Below are 20,971 nucleotides of genomic sequence, written 5' to 3' on the forward strand. Positions count from 1 at the left end.
TAATCCTGGGCAGGGGCTTTGACTGTAAAACCCAGCATGGGGGTTGGTGGGATGGAGAAGGGAGAGGCCTTTCCATGGTTGCCCTCAAATCCAGGGGGGCTTTTCCCCAGAATATTTCAGCTCAGGGCACCTGAGATCCCAGCAACACCAACTCCCCCATGGCAGTGCCCACCTGGGACTCCCACCCAGGCTCCTCACAGCAGTGCCCAGGCAGGGTGAGCGCTGGGTTTCCCCATGGGGGAGGTATCTTGGCTGTCTGGCATGTCCCTTTCTCCTTCGCTCACCCCCTGCCCCTCCGTGAGCGTGCCGGGAGGCCTGGTGGTGCATGCATGTGGCTCCTGGAGGCAAAAAGCAGCAGACACACATCCCCGGGGCGCCTCTCAGCCATGCTTTATTGGTGAATGGAGTAATAAACAACCATAGCTCGATTCATTCAAGGAAAAGAGACACTACCAACTTGTGGATGGCATTTACAATGCAGGCACAGTTCATGTATTCTACAGGGGCTGGGGAGAGCCTGAGGGGGCCTGGGTCTGGGTCCGGCGCACTGGTGTTAGCAGGCGGTGAAGGTTTTCCAGAAGAAGTTTTTGCAGGGGGCTTTGCGGTCCCGCTGCGATAGCTGGGCTAGCCGCCCCAAGGTCGACCGCTCCTCCTCCAGTTTGCCCTCCAGGGGCTCCTCAAAGTCAGTGGAAGTGGCATCCCGCCCCACATCCATGTCATCCAGCAGGCCCACCAGCATCTTCAGGATCATGTCCTTCCGGGCTTTGGTCTGTTCCTGCAAGCAAAGAGCACCAGGAAGGTGAGACCTTCCCCTCTGATCCCTCTGCAGGTCTCAGCCTGGCCCTCCCGCATCCCCATCAGAGTTTCAAAGCTGAGGCAGTCTGGGCAGGCTAGCTGAGATAAAGACCACTCAGTCCATAGGGATGGATGGGAGTCTCTAGGGCAGGGGTGGGCAAAATGCGGCCCACCAGGCCCCTAAAAGTTTAGAAAATTAATATTAATCTGCCCCGGGTTGCCTGTCATGCAGCCCTCGATGGCTCGCCAAAACTCAGTAAGCGGCCCTCTGCCCAAAATAATTGCCCACCCCTGCTCTAGGGGGTTACAGGGGTGGCTGGAGTCCCAGTCCCAGGTGTCCCATCCCATTCTTCATTTGTCTGCCCCAAATCCCATGGCTGCTGCTGCTTGGCCCAGGGCCCAGAGGAAAGACAGCATGCGTGGGGAAGGTGGTCTAAAGCAGATGCTCTGGCATGGTGCCCTGCATGGCTCTCCGCTCCGTGCCCAGACAACTTGGTTCTTCTTCAAGTCAGGAGAGATGCAAGAAAGGGACGTTCTCTGCCTCTCACCACAAATTCCTATGGGATAATAGCGCTCAGGCCTCATGCAGCACTTGGCTCATGGTCTCAAGCTAATAAATCCTCCTGAGGTCCCTCTGCATAGCAGGAAAGCATTATTACCCCACCTTGCAAGTGGAGAAGCCAAGACACTGAGGTAGTGTGCCTTGCCCAAAACACCAGTGGCAGGGCTGGGATTACTGCTCAGGAGCTCCTGGCTCCCAGACCTATGCTCAGACCCCTTGATTGGGTCATCCTGCCACGTTCCTTGCCCTGTCCTTGGGCTAGACGGCTCTGAGGTGACAGAGGGCCGAGAGCTGTTATGATAGTGAGCAGAGCTGCCGCAAGCTCCCTGAGCGAACACTGCAAAGTGCCTAAAGGAGGAAGCCGGGGCTGGCGGAGAGGTAGCCCCAAATGCTGGAATAAAGAGACAGGTGATGTGAATTGTCTCTTTTCAGGGAACTTAATGCAAGATACCCAACTCTGTTAAACCAGTAAATCCAAAGAAATTTAACTCAGCTACTCTGTTACTGAGGAGCAGAGAAGGGCCTGGCTGGTAATTCTGGATTGTAAGGATCCCGATCAGTGCAAAGGGCACTGGAGCCATCACTGTTTAGTGGTGCTAGCCTGTACTTTGCAACCAACTAGATCTAAGGAAGGATCTCTTGCCTGTGGATCATAAGGAAGCAGGGTTTGGTAGGGCAAGCGGTTGTTAGTGAGTGTTCCTCTTCCCTGCCTGGAGGGTGGGACTCGTGGAAGCAGGCTCCTGTGTGAATCTTCACACTTGCAAATTCAGCATTTGCTTCCAGGGCGATATTCGGTGTTGTTGGTGAGCCCACTCACTGGGAGCGAGTGCAAGGGGGGCACAGACAGTCAAAGCAAGGGGCAGGTTTTATTTCAGGGAACCTCAGTGGGCAATTATTGAGGCAGTTGCCCGGCTTGAATTCTCACTCCTGTTTTCAGATGGGGAAACCGAGGCAGGAAAAGTTAAGCGCTCACGGTTGCAGCAGAGCCAAAGACAGAAACCAGGTCCCCCGTCTCCCGGTCCTGCGTCTTAGCCACAAAGCTGTCTGTATGGAAGATGGGTTCTTCAGTCCTAGCCTAGCAGAAATGCTCAGGTCCCATTTTCCTTATTAAATCTCATCCCAGCTGTGAGCCCTGTGTCTGGAAATATCTGCCCTAGCCAGAGCTGCAGACAGCTGATACCTAATAACACTCTGCTATGTTGTCGCCCGAAGATCTGGCGCCTTGGGAATGAGCTGGGCGAAAGAGTTACAGATGCTGGTGCTGGCTGAAAACAAGGCACAGCCAACAACAGGTCAAAAGGCGTCCGAGCCAGATCACAGCTGCAATGGAGCAGGATGACAGGACTCCCTTGCTGTTGCAAAGGGGAATGTCTCTGGGTCTTCGAGAAGAGAGAGATTCATTCCTTTGCCCTAGTTCTGTGCTAACACCCCTGTGCTACAGTGCTCTGCATTGCAAAAAAAATCTAGACAACCCCATCAGCAGGTAGCAAGCTCGGAGCAGCTGGAGTCTGTTCGCATTCCTGCTTCTCGGGTGTCTCGATACCATCCCCAACAATCCCCCGAGATACACACACCATTATCATCCTTAGTTACCTTTGCAATTTTCTATTCTCTTCAAATGCTAACACCTCAAAACCTGAAGCCCTTAGTAGGGAGAGAATTCCCTGAATATGGATTCTGATATATCCTACCTACCGGTATCTGTATCAATTAATGAGGGCTTACTAATATCTAGCTTGTAAAACATTTTCAAAAACCAGCTATTCTCTCGATAGTTCCCTGCCAGGCACTGTGCTGGAGATGACATTCAGAATGAGAATGATTACAGCTTCGTTCATTCTGTTCTTTGGGTAGATGCGATATCTTTTATTAGACCACCTAAATAGCTAGAAAAAAGTTTTTGCAAGTTTTCAGGTCAAACACCCTTCTTCAAGCACTGGGACTCCCAAAACCTGAAGAAGGGTGTTTGTACCCAAAAGTATGCAAAGAACTTTCTTCCAACTATTTAGTCAGTCTAATAAAAGCTATCACATCTACCCAAAGCACTTTGCCTTCTTATGTCCTTAGACCAGCACGGCTACAACCAACTACCCTACTTCATTCTTATCAAGGCATTCATTGCTGGCATCAGCCAGATGACTTTTCCCTCTTTCCCGGAGCTAGAGTTTGTATCTGAAGGTATTTATCAAACAAAGGAGGGACTTTTAATTTAAAAAATAAATTACTGGCATTTTTTCTTCTTGTTGTAAGAATTGACAGCAGAAAGATCCTATTATCCCCCATCGGCTTAATACCAGCCTGCCTACATAGCACTGCTCTTTAAGGGAACGCTGTCCCCGAGACCTCACACTCTCTGCGCCTTTTTCTGGCAGCCCCTTGTCTTGCTTGTTGTTACTGGGCTCTGAGGCCATTCCTAAAGCACTAAGACACTGACTGATGGATGAGTTGGAGACATGGCTGAGACTGAAGGAGCGGTAACACGAAACAGATACACACAAGAGAAAAGCCAGTGGCTTTAAGATCAACTCTGGGCTTCTCCACTTGTGTGCGCAGCTCAGATGTAGGCAGCGCCACGGAGAGGGGCATGAATCAGATTCCCAGAGACAGCAGCGCACCTAATCCAACGAGCGACTCGAAGGAGAACGGCAGAGCAGGTGCCGGAGAAGAGCGAACAGGCGAGGAATTCGAGAGCCCCAGGCTGGGGCACGTGGCACGGGGCAGAGACACTGTCCCAGGGAGTTATTTTATGGGGATCGTTCCCTCTCCTTCGTGGAATCTCCCGGGACTCGTCTACCCAGAGAAAATGATGGGCAGAGCCACGGCACCACAGTTATAGCTATTATCATGTTATCATTTTGGCAGTCAATCGTGTAACGGCGTCTCTGTAAGAGTTTTACCAGCCTAGTTCTGCTGGTCAAGGGGAGCTAGACCATTATAGCTCTGCTGGCTCAGCTCTACGTGTGGACCTTGTTCTGGACTGAAGTCACTTTATTCTGGTAGGATTACTCCACTTACTGTTCCTCTACCTTCCTCCTCTCCTACTGTGCCTGGTCCTTTCTGTCTGGTTCTCCCTTCCCGTGCGTCTGCTTTAAAATAGAAAGTCCTTTTATCGTTTTACTGAGTCCTTGCTCTTTCCTCTGCTCTCACTGCTCTGCTTTATTCCACCAGGCTGTACTCTTTTAGCACTCGCGTTTTCCCTTTCCCCTCTCTCCTTTTTGCATTGTCATTTTTCATCTAGCACAGACTTTGCTTCCACACTTTCCCCTAGAGCCTGTCTTTGATCCTTCCCCCTTTTAATCAACTGGCTAGCCGGCTCCGGCAGCAGCTCCGCGTGCTGCAGCTGTCTCTGGGAAGCAGCGGTGCTTTGGAATATAAAGAAGTCGAGAGGATTAGCCCTGCAGCGGTCCTGCCTGCCCTGTTTGGCTCTCCAGGCTGCTTCTCCACGTGTCCCACCCCATCCCAGCTCCTGCATCATACTCACCTTACTGTTCTGTAGCGAGAGCCTCTCCTCTCCCGGCAATGCCGTGGCTCGCACGCTCCACACCAGCAGCAGCACCGACACCAGGCTGGCCACCAGCTGCATGACGTACAGGCTGTGACTGCTGCGCTGGATGAGGGACGGCTGGGAGGGGGAGCTGCTTCTGGGCTCTCTTGTGCCTCAGACAATGGCTGCAGCCCCTTATATAGCCCTCCTCCTAGCCCTGCAGGTGACGCAAACAATTAAGTCCGTATCAAAGGCAAATTAGACTTTGGGGGGGGGGTGGTGTGAACACTTGGCTGCTCAAGTGGGCAACTTCAGTACCTCTGGGCTTGCCATGTGCCTGTCCTGCAAAGTCTTTCACGCAGGAGGTAAAGGGTTAGGCCTCGGGCACGAGGACATGCGAGGCACTGGCTGTAGCTGTCGCTGGTAGCTGTGCTGTCCCTGCGAGACCAGGCCCTCAGCCCAGCTAGTCCAGTATCCTACAGCCAGTGCAGGACGTGCAGAGGAAGGCGTTAAACCTCCTGTCCTACCAAGAGCTATAGACGAGCCTGCATCTCCAGCTTGTGTCTCAAGGACCGCAAGCTCAGTAGATGTTTGGATCTCGATTTCTGCAGCCCAGTCTCGTCTCTTCCAACAGTGCCGCTCGCCATGCCATGCTCACTCACCTGGCACTCCCTCCATACGAACTTTGGCTTTTGGGTGTTTGAAAACTTACCTTGGTGCCAGGCCACAGCTTGGCACAACAGGTCTGAGGCCCAGGACTTTTGGGTATAATGGTGCTGAGCAGGTGTGTGCCTGTAGGGACAAACACCGGAGCCTACGTGCCCCTTCCCTCCCCCTCTATATGGGATCCTTTCTGCCTTTTGCAATGAGGACCCAAAGCTCAGATCTCCTCCTAATCTTGACCCTAACACTATACTGTTCCCCTGGCCAGCTTGATAAAAGGAAATGAAGTCATCTCCAAGCCCCAGCTTTGCAGCTTGGGTCCTTCTCTGGTCCCAGCATCTTTTGTAATTGAGTCTGAAGGTTTGACATGGCAATTTTGGGGTAGAGGTTTATCTGTGAATGCCAGGATAAACTTTGAATGGCCCAGGAGGCCCCTTCCTGCTCCTTGGTCCTAGAACAGATTGTTCTTACCGATGTGGGGCATGGGGTGATGACTTGGCCAAGAGGACACGGGGAATTGGGGCCAGAGCTAAGAATTAAAACCATGTTCTCCTGCTTTCCACACTTGCTGCAACTGCTAACAGCTCAGGCAATCCCACTGCTGTTTAAAAGACATGCAAAGAACTTCTTTATGCCAAATGGCTGGCAGAGAGCATTAAACGACAGCATTTTCCAGCCATGAAATTGTCTCAGGAAAAGCAGCCCCCTGATCGCCTGTCATGTCGTGTCCCGGGACGGCAGGGAGATGCATTCATTGCGGACTTCCACGCTCTGATCCAGGGTGAAACTTTCCCACTCCCTCCCAGCACGATCGTGCTGGTTTACCAGAATAGGCTTAACAGCCCTCGTGTAAAGGGCTCTACCAGCGCTTCCCAGCCTGGCGACAGAAGGCAGCCAAGTACCAAGCCCTGGTTACTGATCCAGGCATGGGACGTGCCAGGTGACCTGTGGCTGAATTACTCAGGTGTGGAAGCACAGCAAAGCACGGCCAGTGGGGAAAATGCTCTTGACTGCTCAAGAGAAACTGGGCTTTTATCCTGCTTCATTCAGTCTGGGATGGGGCTGGGAGAATGGACGGGCAGGAGGCAAATCCTAGCCTCTTGCTTCAGGGGGAGAACTGACCCGTAGGGTTCACGAGCTCACGTGCCAGGCGGACGGTGGAGAGGTAGCAGGGTCCAGTCTCTGCTTTGGAGGCAGTTTAATTGCTTGAGTGAACACGGCTGTGCATGGTGCTCTGTCCTCTGGACAGGCTTTTGCCAGAGATGCCTCACTGAGAGTGCAGTGTCACGTACTGAAGGGAGAGGCAAGGCAATGTCCCGGCAGGTGACTCCAGACAGCAGGACCTGGGGAGAAGAAAAGCTCTGCTATCAATAAGGAGGCCAGACTTGCTGCGATGGGGAGGACCCCGCATGGAGAGGGCCCCAAGGCCTGTGGCGCCAGCTGCGAGAGGGGCTTAGCCTGCAGAAATACCGTAAGTTAACTGTAACCTCCTCAGGGAGAGGCCTGTGGAGACGGTCTCTGCCCAGACAGTACGGCCGGCTGGCGGCTCCCAGCTGGAACAACCCCAGGCGCTTCTCCCAGGGGCTGGGCTGCACCGGGTAAGGATCTCATCTGAAGGGGCAGTGGCGAGACAGTCATGGGATCTGGCTGGATGACAGAGGAGGCAGTCGTGGGCCACGCTACAACTGATGGGGTCGGTGGCCTTCTTTCCTTGGCGGCTCCACGGGCACGAGCTGCGGCGAGCCCGGCACGGCTGGCAGGGCAGCGCGATGCAAGCAGGCTGCCTCAGGTGCAGCGCTGGGCCCCGCGACAGCCTCCTTCCCCTGCCGACGTGGCCCCCACGTCACCTAGTGATTTCCTTCTCCTTTCGCCTCCACAGCCATCACTCACTCCCTGCCCCAAGAGTCCTGCCTCCTCCTACGGCCCCTCGGCAGCATCCTACCCTGCACCAGCCTTTCCCCCTCGCATCTCTCCATCCCTCGGGGCTCCTTTGGTTATTCCCTGCCCTATAGAAGCCCCTGCAGCTTCCACGCTCGTCCCTGCCAGGGCTTCTCCCCCTTCACAGACTCAAGTTGCCTTTCATCCCTAAGGCAAAGTCAAAATAACACGTGCAGCTTCATCTCAGTAACTGAGGGGTAGTTAACAGGGGAACCTGTCCATGAGATCGGGATGGGGATCAGGTCAGACCAGACCTCTGCTTTACAGCCTGGATGTCCCCTGATCCTCTTCCTAAAGATAACCTGCTCTCTGAGAGGTTCAAATCCTAGTTGCCCTGGGCCTAGCTCCCCAAGCACCCCACACCTGTTACAGGTGAAGAAAACAGCTTCCCTGCGAGGCATTAACACGGCTCCCTGGCAGGTCTTCCTCTTCTCGTCCTCTTCCTCTGCTGCCTGCATCTCAATTCCTGGTCTGGAAGAAAAAGCTGTCCTCGTCTCCTAAGAGCACGCCTGCACTGAGGAATGAACCTGGGCTGGTTTTTAACCTTAACCTTCTACCACCCACACGTCAAGCCTCTGACCACGTGGCCCGCTGGATTTTCACGCAGCACTCGGACAAAGAAGCCCTCCATGAAATCACACTCCCGGCTAGCCTTACAGATTTGGGGAGATCTACCTGAAAGTAGCGCATCTGCAAGAACATCTCTCCGTGCTTCGCCGAGGTGGGGATTCGCCAGATGGGAACTGAATGCAAGGAAAGGGACTAAAAACCCGCCAGGCCAAGTCCTTTGAGGTATAACTCCAACAGCTGATCCAGCAACTTACTGTCTACATGTGCCTGTCGCAAGGCATTTGACATGGGAATTAGCCATGCCCCAGCCATGGACTGTCCTGCTGTGGATGGCGCTGAGACCACACACAATGGCCTGGGGAGACCTCAGGGATATTAACTGCTTTGGGACACAACCTGAACAGAGAGGCTCAAAAGCCATCCAGGGAACAGACTGGGGAGGAGGAGCCGATGCTGCAGCAGCAAGGTAAGATACAGCTGCACCTTGGGACTGTTACGGGGGACGTTACAGCACCGGTGTCCAGCTTTGCTGGTTTGGATCAATCTCGTTAGTCACCATCACTCTCATACAGGGGCTGGTATAAGCCATGGGGCAAGGCTGGCTGCGTGGGGCAAAAGCGGTCTCTTCCTGCGAGTCTGCAATACAACTGGCCCCCAGGCACTGCCAGCACACAGACAACTAACAGCATTATGGATGCAGAGCATCACATCAGGGAGCAGGGGCAGCTCTCTCAACTCCTTGACTGCGGACTGATACTCACTGTCTCCTGCCTGTTCCTTGCTGGGGTAGCCCCTCGGGGGTAGCCTACATCTGTGGTTTGCCTTAGGTCGGCTCTCAGCATTTTCTCATTGCACAGCATGGAATTGGACCAGACCTCCAGCTCTCAAAGGCCAGAAACTCAACTGTGAGTGGAGGAAAGCACTCAAACACCTCTGCAGTTGTCAGGAGCTGGAGTCCTGGAGTCCCCTGGGGCCTGCGTGGCAAAGAGCAACACAATAAATAGAGCAACAGGCAGCTGATTCCTGCCATCCTACTGGAGAGGGGAAGCCAACTGGCAATTTGTTCACAGGCCTGAAATTGTAGCTCATTTATCAAACTCAACTTGAAAGGCTCCCTTAACACCAGCACCTCCTTCCCTGGGGCCTCCGCGCGGGATGCTGGTGGCTGTTCTGCCAAAGCCTCTGGCGGCACTAATGTAACAAGCCCAAGGAGGAGGCCGCATCTGAATGTGGGATGGAGCCTGAAGCTCCCTGCTCGGCCCTGACAAGTCTCAGAGCAGGGGAGGAATGCCACAGGGATCCTGTTGGAGGAGCACGAATGACTGCAAACATATTGCCCTTGTCTAGGGGAGCTGAGCTGGGGCTGGAGGAACAACGGGGAGGGCTGCTGCCGTCTGTCTGCCCCCGCACCTACCCAGAAGGGACTGGAAGGGGCAAAAGGGGAGGGGGCAAGCACAGGAGTGCCTTGAGACACCAAACTGTTATGTTTCAATAGAGTCCCAACAAGGCAATGATAGATAATGTATTACAGGGAGGTGTCACATGTTGTGATGGAGCTAAGGATGCCTCCAAATCTGAATGTCCACCAGGCCATGACTTGTTGGTACGTGCAGACTTTGTGCATTTAACTCGTCTACTAGGACATTCAAAAGCACCTCAGTTGTCCCTTGACATCAGTATGTCCCCCGGGGACATTTCAATGTCAATGAAGCTGCCTTTCCTGCTTTGACCAGCTCTAATTAGGATGCAGCTAAGGCTGTGGAGCCAGGGAGGAGGCCTGGGGTCGGGGATCTGAGGGACGGACTGACCTCCACCACACTTGAGAAAGCCAGACTCGCCTCACGCTTGGCCAGAGCTCTTGGGGAAGGGCCCAGGGTAGACAGGCTTTTGCTGTCTAGGATTTCCTAAGCCGGACATCGGGAGACATTGCTTTACAGTTAGGGCTGCCGGGCCCTGGAACCACCAGGGAGGTGGTGCTCTCCCCTACCCCGGGGGTCTTCAAGAGGAGGCTGGACACATTTGGCTGGAGCGATATGACCCCTGCCCGGGGCAGAGGGTCGGACCTGATGATCTGTTCAGGTCCCTTCTGACCCTAAGCGCTATGACACCATGGTGCAGTATATGTTAAGCCTAGCCAGGGATGCCCCAACTAGTCCTTATAAGCACACGAGCCCATAAACCTGAGCATGGGATGGACTTCCCCATGTGAAGAAACCACGGCAATGAATCCACGCCATCTTCCCTTGGACAGGGTCCAGGTTCCTTCTGTCTCGTCGCTGAGGACTGTCTGGAACAGGCGCGCGCAGGGTCAGCACGTACCGCCCGTGGCACTATCGTGGGGCCTGGAGCCAGCGCCGCGGCCTTGTGCAGCTCGTCTCCCATCAAGAAACCCCGGCGAGGCGGCGCGCAGGTCCCCCAGGGCCTTTCAGTACCTTGGAGAGGGCAGCGTCGCTCCCTCTCCGGTGCAGGAAGGCTCCGCGAGGAGGAGAGCTCTTATCCTTCACAATAGGCTATTAAATTTCTATTAGCCGAGGAACTGGTGTCCTTGAAAAGTCTGCCAGCGTCTTCCGCGGCACTTGTAATAATTTCCCTCCCGTTACTGGCTTCACACATCGCTATTCCGTAATTGAGATCCCTGTTTCTAATTCCTCACCTTTTGCATGTTTTAAAAGCATTTAAACTCCGTCCTACACAGAGGCAGAAAAGCGCCTCGCACCTCAACCCCCCCCCCCCTTCACTTTGGGAAATTTCTCATTTTACTTTTTAATGACATTTCATCCGTCTCTTTGTCTGGTGCCCTGGCTGCCGCTTCTGGCTTTTGTCTGAACTCTTCCCTCCATTGGATCAAAGGAGCCAGCTTCCTCCTCCATTCGGTGCCAGTTGTATTTCCTTTCACTTTGTTTGCCTGTTGGGGCTACTGTTCTCTTCCCAGAGATGAATTGTCCCTCTCAGCTTGGGAGTCTGTTGCGCCGGCCAAGCTCTATCAATAATTCAGTCAGGCCCTGCTTATATTAGCACAGTGGATGAATAAAGACACTCCTGCCAATTAAGTGACTGAAAAGGTACTGGCGAGAGATTATTCATAATTTAACTTTTTGGGGAAAAAATTAAATAAAACTTTGTGAAAGTTACTGGAACCAGAAGAAGTTTAGTGAGCAAAGGCCAGGGCTGGGAGTCAGAAGTGGGGCAACAGCCTAGGCAACAGCTGGCATTTTTGGGGGCTGAGAGTCCTGTCTGGCCCAATATTATCCTGTGCTTCCCTGTCTGTGTCCACCTCAGGTCTTGTATTTAAATCATCAGCTGTTGGGGATGGGGCCTGGTAGATACCTGCAACATGCTTAGATGCAGCAGCAATACAAATCACCATGGGCAATGGTGCTGGACCCGTCTGGGACGTCCTTAACCAGTCTAACTTTGGTCACGTCCTTGGAGCCGACTGGACATGATTTTCAAAAGCGACCAAAGATTGTGGGCCTCCTCCTACAGGCATCTGAAAGCAGCTCATTTTTCCCCAGGGTGGTGAAAATCGGGGCCTTTTCTTTGGCTTCTCACATTGGTCACCCAGATAGGGAAGCCTCTGTGCTCACTTGTCACGTTCGAAAGCCTCGCTTCTTTACTGCCAGGATCCTGATCCGCCAAGCAGGGATAATGGCGCCAGCCTCATGCATCAGTGGAAGAGATCATTTACCTTTCGAGCCCTCCTGTGCAGGTGACTAACTGAATCTCCATCCGAGTCTATTTTGGAGCCTGAAGTAGTGCAGAAACCTCCTGGCTGCTCTCTGCACAGGGGTGACTTTCACTTGATCAGCCATAAAGTGCTTGGAGCTGCTCCGATGGAGCTAGCTACGGATGTGCGAACTCCTGTTCCACCCACTGGCTGCACTGTTGTTAATGAGCGCCTGATTCAGGCCCTGATCTGCATCTCCACCTACTGCAGGGCACCGAAGCGTTTGAAACTGCCGATAAAGAACAGCGGTTGGGCAATTACTGCTCAGTTAGATGTGCGATTCTGTGGCTAGATCACACGTGGTTTGGACTGCAGATGGCCTTGCCCTACCACTGTAGTAACCGGCCAAGAAATTGGCCTGCTCAATTGAAAGTGGAACTTTGCCAGGAGCCAAGGAGGAAGGCAAAAAGCACTGGCTGCATGGAGATGCCGGTGACAACGCGGAGGAACATGGAGCCCTTCTCTTCCAGAGCATCCCTGTGCCGGGCACTGTGGGGCTGTGGCCTCAAAGCCAGGCCTGACTGAAGGCCTCTCTGGGCTGAGATGCTGGCCCCTGGTGCTCTCACTGGATGAGAGGAAAAGCCATTAAATTGGTCCCGATTCAGTACACTCAGCAGAGGGGCCAGGCAAGGAATGGATCGTGGGGATGGAACGGTTCTCTCCCCGTAGAGGTGGCACCTTGAGGTCAGGGGTGACGTAGTAGCAGGATGGCACGTGCTGCTCCTGCCCATCCAGTACCAAACGTGCGGGCAGAGACTCGGTTTTCGGAATAGCTCTTCCAGCACCGATGGGAAAGAGCCTGATGCTTGCTCAGAACTTGCACCTGGGAGCCCAAAGCAGAGCTGGGAGGCAAAGCATCAAGTTGAGCTGCAGCAAAGCTCTCCGAGTGCCGCGATTCCTCAAGGGCCATCAGGGCCTGGCTTGGAAATCAGCCCTGAACACATCCCCTCCTTCGCCTGACCCCACAACACCTGTTCTATGGGGCTGGCTGTGCGTCCAACGCAACGTCCCACTCGGACAGTACCCACAGGCACAGGAGCAGAGCCCTATTGCCCCTGGCTTAGCTGGGACAAACCCGCCTGGACACACAAACTGCATCCAATCCTTTCCAGCGATCAACTCCCCAAGCAGGAGGGGCTGCGCTGCAAGGACCTCGCTCCTCTCCCGCTCACCGTCACTGTGCTCTAGTACCTGCAACTAGTGCTTCGACCCATCTCAAATGCTCAGCACAAAGGGCTCTCCCACGCTGCTGCCCCAGCCCCAGGGACACACAGCAGGGCGCAAACCATCCCCTCCCTCAGAAGGCGGGGGGGGACAGTGGTGAGGGTGTTTACTTCTTCCTGTTTCTTTTAAACCCACTTTTACAGGAAAGTGAACTGCCCGAAAGGTGTCCTCTTGTGCTTTCCTTTGCTCCCATCTATGCCACCAGCCCTCATTCAGCCAGCCCTACATCACATGCCTGTCCAAGGACAAGTGCTTCACCCTTATTAATAGGTAGCCACTAAAAAAGCCAAAGGCTTTCTAGCCGTATCTCTTAACATTTCATTCCAGTGGGAGTGTCAAGTGTTTCAGTCTGATTTAGGTCTGTCTCAGTGAAATACTCCACTGAACATTTTCTGCTGGACATTACTGAAACCGGAGCAGCCAAATCTCTCATAAAGAAAATGGAAACGTTTTTCTTTATCTCAGTAAGGTCACACTTTCAGCCCAGCCTCCTCTTCCTGCTTAAGGCTTATCCTAAAATGCAGACATGTAACCTCCTAGGCACGAGATGTTCTTTAGCGTACAATGGAAAGTCACAGATGCACTAAGCTGTGGGGCTGGCAGATCTCCTTGCGACTCTACTTCATAACTGTGTGAGCAGAACTGTATGGAGTAGGTGCCAGTATTAGCCAGAAGGTCCCTAATCTCTAGCCAGATGCTGACACTTGTACCCTTCACAGGGAACCAGCAGCTGCAATTCCAGTCTGCAGGTGGCATGGAGCTGGCATCAGATCCTCGAGCTACTACAAGCTTCTGGGGGTCGAGCCAGAGGGCAGGCAACAGGGCATCCCCTCAGAGAGGGCCAGGACAGAAGAGACAGCAAGCAGGGCAGGAAAACTGCATCTGCAGGACAGCTCCAGGGAGAGAACCTGCTCCCTCAGCCCAGTTTGCGTGAGGGGTAAAAGGAGTGATCACAGCTAGTTAAATTAGCTCATCTCTGCTGCATGGGAAGGCCTGACCCAATTGAAGCCAGGAAGCTTCCTCTGTGCTTGCCACAGCTCTTGCTCCTGCTCTCTTGCTCTGCTTTGCAACTCCTCTAGGCCATGGAAAAGTTGCACTGATGGGAACCCAAGAGAAGGGGAGGCTGCAAGGGCCAGGCACAGAGGGCGAGGAAGGGAGGCCAGCAGACGGCTACTGGCTTCCTTCACGGCAGCCAAGGTCGTGCCGTAGACCTACCAGCAGCCAAACGCCGCTCCACAGAGCTCCTCTGCTACCGTAACCCAAACGCAGCAAACTCCCCCTTGGCAGCACAGGCCCCACGTCCGATTCTTTAGACGCCACCAAGTGGCCATTCAAGGCCTGTACCCGCTGAAGGGACTCCGCCTGACGAGCAGCTTGCACCGGGGGCAGCCAAGAGCACTTGCAAGGCAGAAAATAAAACGTGGTGCTCTAGCTGATAGGGAAGACGCGATGCACACTTGTAGAGGATGTACCGCTGCCTCACCTGGAGACGTACACCTGTAAGTAGAGAGGAGCAGGGTAACTGGCCCGGGGAATGCAGGCTAGCAGAGCTGGAACTAGTATGAAGTCGGCTTGTGACAAAACGTGCAGCTACAAGTTTTTACAGAGAATCTTCAATGCGGCTTTTCCTTCCCGGAGGCCAGAGGGTGGGGAGAAGCCAGTCCATCTGGACACGCTCAGTCGGGGACACACAAACACGCCTCTGCTCCCACCAAAGAAACGCACAGACCCACCAGATTGTCACCTTATCAACCAGAGCCAACCGTTTAATTGACTGCAAGGGAGCAACAACCGCATGGTGACAGTACTGGGGGAGGATCCCGACTGTGCAGCGGTGGCGCAGAGCTCAGAACGGGGAGCCAGGTGGACCCGAGCCCGTACGACTCCAAAGGACGCACCACGCAGCCGAGGAGCTTGGGTAAGAACTCCCTTGTCCCAATACATCTCCCCAAAGACCAACAGCTCCCCGGGCCCAAGTCTTCCAGCCGTGGCTAAGAGACAGCAGCCGCTGCCAGAGGCTGGCTCCTGTCTTCAGTCATGGCTGCTGTGCACGAGGCAATGGATCTAAGGTATATAATTTATATATTATATCAAAGCGCCTTTTGCCAGATGGAGGAACATTCTTTGGAATTGGTCCAATGGCAGGGGTAAGAGCAGGCATCTCCCTTGTTAGTACCTCGGCACTTTACTGTTGACCAAGAAAAAAAAAAAAAAATCACTAAACTTCGCTACCAGCCAGTGGGCTGGTATTTAATACTGCTACTCCACCGGGATTGGAGGGATACCTATTGTGAATGGCAACAGACTGGACGAGGCGCAACTCTGCCAAGTAAACCACAGAGTGGGCACCAGAAGGCCCAGGAGAAGGGAGCGTAACAACAGTTTGGGCCTGCTACCAGCAACAATATCCCAGCAGCAGAGCTCTCCGAAAAGAGAGCAGGCTGCCTCCTTGCACAAACCCCTTTCCCTGTGCTTAAGGCCGTCAGTGAACCTTCTGGACCATTCCCAAGTGGCAGAAGATTGCTAGACAGAAATACATGTCAGTTATAAATACACCGTGTGAGCTGGGGGCAGGGCGGGGGAAGGGAAGAGAGCAGGAACAGAGGGAGGAGACATCTTACATTCCCAGTACTGGAAAGAACAGTTTTGACCCCAAGCAACAAGCCGCTGGAGCACCGAGTCTCTCGTCTGGCTCATGCCCTGCCATCTTGAACGCGTCGTCAAAAGGAATGTTGGCTGGCGAAGGGTGAAATCCCAGGGCTCAGGGAAGAGTCTGTAGCCTGCTGGGACAGTCCTTGTGCGGCACCGCTGAAGATCCTGGGGGTCCAGCTCGAGGGAGGAAGCAGCATCCCAGCCTCACACGTTGCTCAGCTCCTGCAGGCAGCCCGGAGGCAACAAGTCGGTTTGGGGCCCAGAGAAACAGCAAGAGGCTTTGCTCTCTGCTAGGACTGGGCTGGGTGGCCGGACACAGTTACAGCATCGGCAGGCATGCAGCGGTGCCCCTGGTTCCTGGGATGCACTGAGGGCGTCTCCTTCTGGGGAGCGGCACCTTCAGGACTGGCAGCACACTTGGAGCACCGACAGTTCAAAACATGGGCGAACCCTTGGGCAGCGCGGGCGGATGTTCATCTCAGAGCATCACCACTCCCATGCTCATGCCCTCGGCTCGCGCCAGCATCTGCTGCCCAGCCAACCCCTTGTGCGGGGTCTCTAGCGAAGAGCTGGTCTGTCCTAGAGACTTGGGGGATCAAAAGCACATTCCTGCTCAGGCAGACTACAAGGCTGAGGCTCTAATGTGATGCACTAAGGAGCAGCATATTTATTCAATGCACTGCTAAGGCAGTGGAGTCCACGAGTCCCACTCTGTCCCCACAGGTCAGGGCCACCAGCTTCACGGGTAGCTCCAGCCTCGCTCCCCAAGCAGTTCGGTGTGCTCTGTGCTGCATGGACAGGGTACAGGTCCCCCCCGCAAACCCCAACAGCCCCAAGCCTGACTCAGGCAGGATCCCCCAAGGACCAAGAGGGGACAGACATCCTGATCGCCTGCTCTCCCAGCACGACCAGTTCCATGTGCTTTGGAGCACAGGGAGGTTCCCAAATGGGCTCTGAGCATTCCCTGCCCAGCAAGGACCCTGGCATCCCCACGGAGAGCTGCACAACGTAGATGCCAACGGCATCCCTGCAGGGGGAATCCTTAGGCCTCAACAGCAGCCACGCACCATGCCGGGGCCGTGTCCTGCCCCTCTAGCCCAGCCGTGCTTACCTTCCGTGCAAACTCGGGCAGGATGAAGGCAGCCCGGTGGATGTCTGAGTTGTAGTACTTGAGGTTCATCTCCTCCACTTGCTGCTGCGAGAGCTGCTGCACAGGATCCCGGAAGTTTGTGTTCTGCAAAGAACAAGCCAGCTTGCACCCTGGAGTTCGTGCTGCAGTTGCTGGGAGCAGACAGTGACAGCATAGTGCAGTTTCTATTCGTGCCCCGCTCCATCGTGGGACAGCAGGCCCGGCACAGCCACAGCCCTGAACGGTCTGGGTCTTGTGAAGCCGCATTCATGCGACTCCCACTTCATCACAGAGCCCACGTGGGGAACCTGCATGACCAGGCACCACCCACATGAGCTGGCATCAACTGGAGCTTTTGTGACATGACTGCGCCCCTGAGAATCAAGCTCCTTACTCCTTAGGGCAGGATCCACCTCTGTGATCTCCCCAGCGTGTTGCTAGCACCTCAAACAAGCTGACCACAGCAGAAAGACGCGGCTGGCATCCTGAACCAACCAAAAGGCCCAGACAGCCTGGCTGTAGTTTAGCAGGGCAGAGGCAAGCATGGTGGATTAAGGCCTGGTAATAGAGAAATATCCTTTCCCTTCCGGGTCAGTAGTTCAAATCCAACCCAGCTGTTTACATGCAGTGACTGGGGACATGCCTCCAAAGCATCTGGTCTCCTGGCACACAAGGGTCTTCATTGCAACACCCAGCAATCAAGGGCAGGGCCTGAATGAGCTGTGGAGACTGGCCTCTACCTTCACTGCTTGGGGTGGCCTTCCTGGGTCTGGCCTGGGCCTCTAAAAGAAGCCTGTGTAATACCAGACACTCAACATTTTCCCGCCATCCCAAGGCTGGCATGTGCCAGAGTGTGCGGTCATGCTGCTGTCAGTGCTGGCCCAGGGCCAAGAGCACTGGATCACAGCTGCCGGGCCCTGGACTTGTAGTGGCCAGCACAGGACAAACCCCACTGGCTGAGCATCACCTGGCTGACATGAGCAGGCGGCAGGGGGAATTCAGATACTCACTGGATTCTTACTGCACAGCATGAAGCCAATCTGCCCGCTGGGGTAGGTAGGGATTGTGCAATAGGCGTACTCCACCACAGGGAACAGAGACTTGCAGAACTGACGCATCTCCTTAATGAGATCCAGATGCAGCCACTGGCACTCGCCTACACAGGGAGAGAAGGACCTTAGAGCAGTCCGCTGCCACCTCCAGCTTTGAGCTGAGGGGTATCAAGGTGACATCTGGGCTCTACGCTTTACAGTGCTCTTGCGATTTTCATCAGCAGACCCAGGCTGTTGGGGGTCCAAAGGCAGGTGCTGGGGAAGGGCACCGCAAATGCACAGGCAGACTCCAAGCCATTTCACAGAGTTACGGAAAGCTGCTTTTCAGTGCGCCAGGACAATGCTCTCCCCAGCCGTGGCTCTTTGCTGCCCCGCAAGGCTGTGGCTGGCAATGAAAGCCTATGCAAGGTACAGCCTCAGTCAAGTGGGGACAAGATCTACAGGCCCAGGCCAAGTCAGTTATAATTTGCACTGAGAGAAGTGGGGAAAAGCCCCCGCCAAAAACCCACTTTACCAGAAGCAGCAGCGCGTTACTTTGACCCGACACTGCGGCATCTGTATAGATCAGGTGCTTCACTGGGGCTTTTTGGTGCTTATCTAAAACCAAGTCAATAAGCTACTAGATACAAATGCTAAAACCCCACCACTAAAACACCTGATTTATACAGATGTTGGGAAAGCTGGGTCCAACTAATCCGTTGCATTTTATCGGTGTGTGTTGGGTTTGGCGTGGGCGACAAGTTTAAAGTAAAGCACATTCCTCCCCCTCCCACGTGTCTGCAAGCCCTGGACTTCAAAGGTCAATCTGCTGAAAATTAAAACAAGAATCCTGGGTAAGGAGGCCGAGTGGCAGGAGCTATGAAACAGGAAGTCCTATCAAACAGCAAAATTGTACTAGTTGGTTAGCTTGATTAGTGGAATGACCATTAAAAGTGGGATTGTTAACCCCTGTGAAGAAAAGAATGGGTTATTAATGAGCCACTGACTCCTTACCTGCCCAAATAGTAGTACCAGTGGTAGTGGCAGTGTCCCAAGTTTCTCATATGGTCACCCTAGTTAGAACGGGACCTCAGTTCATCAAGCTTCCTTCCCCGCTCACACAGCTACCCGTCCCCTGGCTGCAACTGTGCTGTCAGACTTCCCGAGCGACCACAAGCAGGGTGCTTGGTCTATTCCCCCACTGCTACGATGAGGATAACAGCCAGCAGTGGCGAAGACAAACGCACAGGACTGCAGGGCACTTTCCTACGGAGTGGGTGGGACGGGGGGGTCTACAGAAGCACTGGCAGACCGTCACTGTTGCAGGGAGCATCAGACCTAGGGATTCGGGCTGCTGGTAGCTTCATGAAAAACCAGACCAAACTGAGACCCACTGAGACCCGGGGAATAGCTGATCTGCATCTTGCTGCTTACAACTCCCTCTGGTCCCAGCAACAAGCCACAGATTATGCTCCATGTCACTGGCATCATGCAGCTGTGTCCCCAGAAGCCAATGCCCTCACTAGCCAACCCCCCATTTGCACAGTGATGGATTTGCTAGGCACGGACCGGTCTCCGTTCAGGTGAGAAATCTCCCGTCTGGTCTCACCTTGGCAGCAGAGGATGCCATCCTTTCGCAGAGCTGTCTTCATCAGCTCGTAGTAGGATTCTTTGAACAAGCTCTCGGCAGGACCTGGGGGCAAAGTCAGAGATGACTCAGGGTCCCGACTATCCCCCTGCGTATCCACGACTGCCCTAGCTGGCTCCTGAACCCCCAGACTGGGTGCTGGGTGAAGCCTCAACCCTACAGCAAGGGAAGGGTTTTGAACTGCAGGCATCCCAGCCTGACTGCCTGGCGTGCCGCCCTGAGGAAGTGGGGTGGGGTGGGGGAGGACGATCATTTCGGCAGCGCATGGTGGAGTACCAGCCCTCTTCTCAGGGACTGGGGGAGCCTGCTTCAAGGGCTGCAACACTGCGGAGGTGGGGAGGATCCCTCCAATTCTAAAATCGGCAAGCGACTACAGGTGACTATGGGGGTTAGGTTAGACGATCTGTTCAGGTCCCTTCCGACCCCAAACCAAACTACAATGACGCTGAGATCAGCTCCTGGTGCTGGGACGCAGCACTCAGAGCGGGAGCCAGGACGGACAGCTGGCTGGAGGTCTCATTCTTGGTCCGGCAAAGGAAATGTTCTGATACTCCATCCCGCACCCCAGGGGCCGAAGACACAGAGGAAAGAACAGCTCCAGTGTCTGTATGCACTTGCCCCACTGGGTACGTTCCCTGCCCGAGGAACCAAGTCAGCGGAGCCTTGTGCCACCAGGGTGGAAAAGGACAGAGAAGGCCTGCGGCAGAGGAGCACTGCCTTGAGGAGCTGGCAGACAGGCCCGAGGAGAAGGATGGAGAGCCTGTGCGATGGCACCCCGAGTCATCTGGGGTCTTACCCACAGGGTCGGAGGAGTCTGTGATAATCACATCAAAGGCTTCTTGGTTCTGCTGCATGAACTCAAAGCCATCACCGATGTGCAGGGTCAGCTTTGGGCTGGAGTACCCCACCGCCATGCCCTGGAGGTACTGCTTAGACACCTTAATCACATCCTGCGAGCACAAGCAGAGGCAGCGTGTCAGCGAAGCACATGGCCTCTGTACTCGCTCGCCACGGAGCCGGGCTCTCCGCGAGCGCAGGGCAAAGCCAGAGCTGATGGACGAGTGAATCATTTCCTTCCACACCCTCAGCTCCAACCCCCGGCACAAGGCGCCCGGGAGCAGCCCGTCTCCGGCGTCTAAGGCCTCCGCGCACCAGCCAGCCCTTCCCGAGGCCTCCGGGCTCCGCTCCGCGCCAAGCCCAGCCGGGGGAACGCAGCGCGGTTTCACCCCGAGGAGCTGCGAGGATCAGGTTACAGCCCCGACTGCCCCCCCACGTCATCGGGCAAGGTGGATCTCAGCCCGAGATGCAGGTTTTGAAATACCCTAGAAAAAAAGACGACTGCTGGCGCGGCCGCAACGGAGCCCTGGCCGCCCCGCGAGCGCCGCGCGGCCGTCCCCGTCCGGCCCGGCCCTCCGCGCCACGTACCTCGTCGATCTCGCACTGCACCACGGACTCCACGGACGGGTGCTTGACCACCTCGCGCAGCACGCCGCCGTCCCCGCCGCCGATGATCAGCACCTGCTGGGCAAGGAGGCGGAGGTGGCAGGG

At 54.7% G+C, this 20,971-nt stretch overlaps 2 protein-coding genes across 2 annotated transcripts; both read right to left on the minus strand.

Moving 5' to 3' along the window:
* Window positions 1-367: 367 nt before the first annotated feature.
* On the minus strand, window positions 368-5,020 carry LOC109314474 (somatostatin-2-like). Its single transcript, XM_019541682.1, has 2 exons — window positions 4,839-5,020; window positions 368-775 (listed from the first exon to the last, which is right to left on the minus strand). The coding sequence occupies exons 1-2, from the start codon at window positions 4,938-4,940 to the stop codon at window positions 554-556; spliced, it is 324 nt and encodes a 107-aa protein (XP_019397227.1). The 5' UTR covers window positions 4,941-5,020; the 3' UTR covers window positions 368-553.
* Window positions 5,021-14,700: 9,680 nt separating this feature from the next.
* SRM (spermidine synthase) lies at window positions 14,701-20,965 on the minus strand (the record flags this gene model as incomplete). The annotated part of the gene is made up of 6 exons (XM_019541744.1): window positions 14,701-15,837; window positions 16,727-16,849; window positions 17,755-17,900; window positions 19,385-19,468; window positions 20,220-20,373; window positions 20,849-20,965. Coding segments are annotated over 6 exons (642 nt in total), but the record flags the coding sequence as incomplete, so codon positions are not given.
* Between the last annotated feature and the right edge of the window lie 6 nt (window positions 20,966-20,971).

The sequence above is a fragment of the Crocodylus porosus genome, unplaced genomic scaffold, assembly GCF_001723895.1.
Source record: "Crocodylus porosus isolate Cpor-Errol unplaced genomic scaffold, CroPor_comp1, whole genome shotgun sequence".
In the NCBI taxonomy this organism is placed as follows: Eukaryota; Metazoa; Chordata; order Crocodylia; family Crocodylidae; genus Crocodylus; species Crocodylus porosus.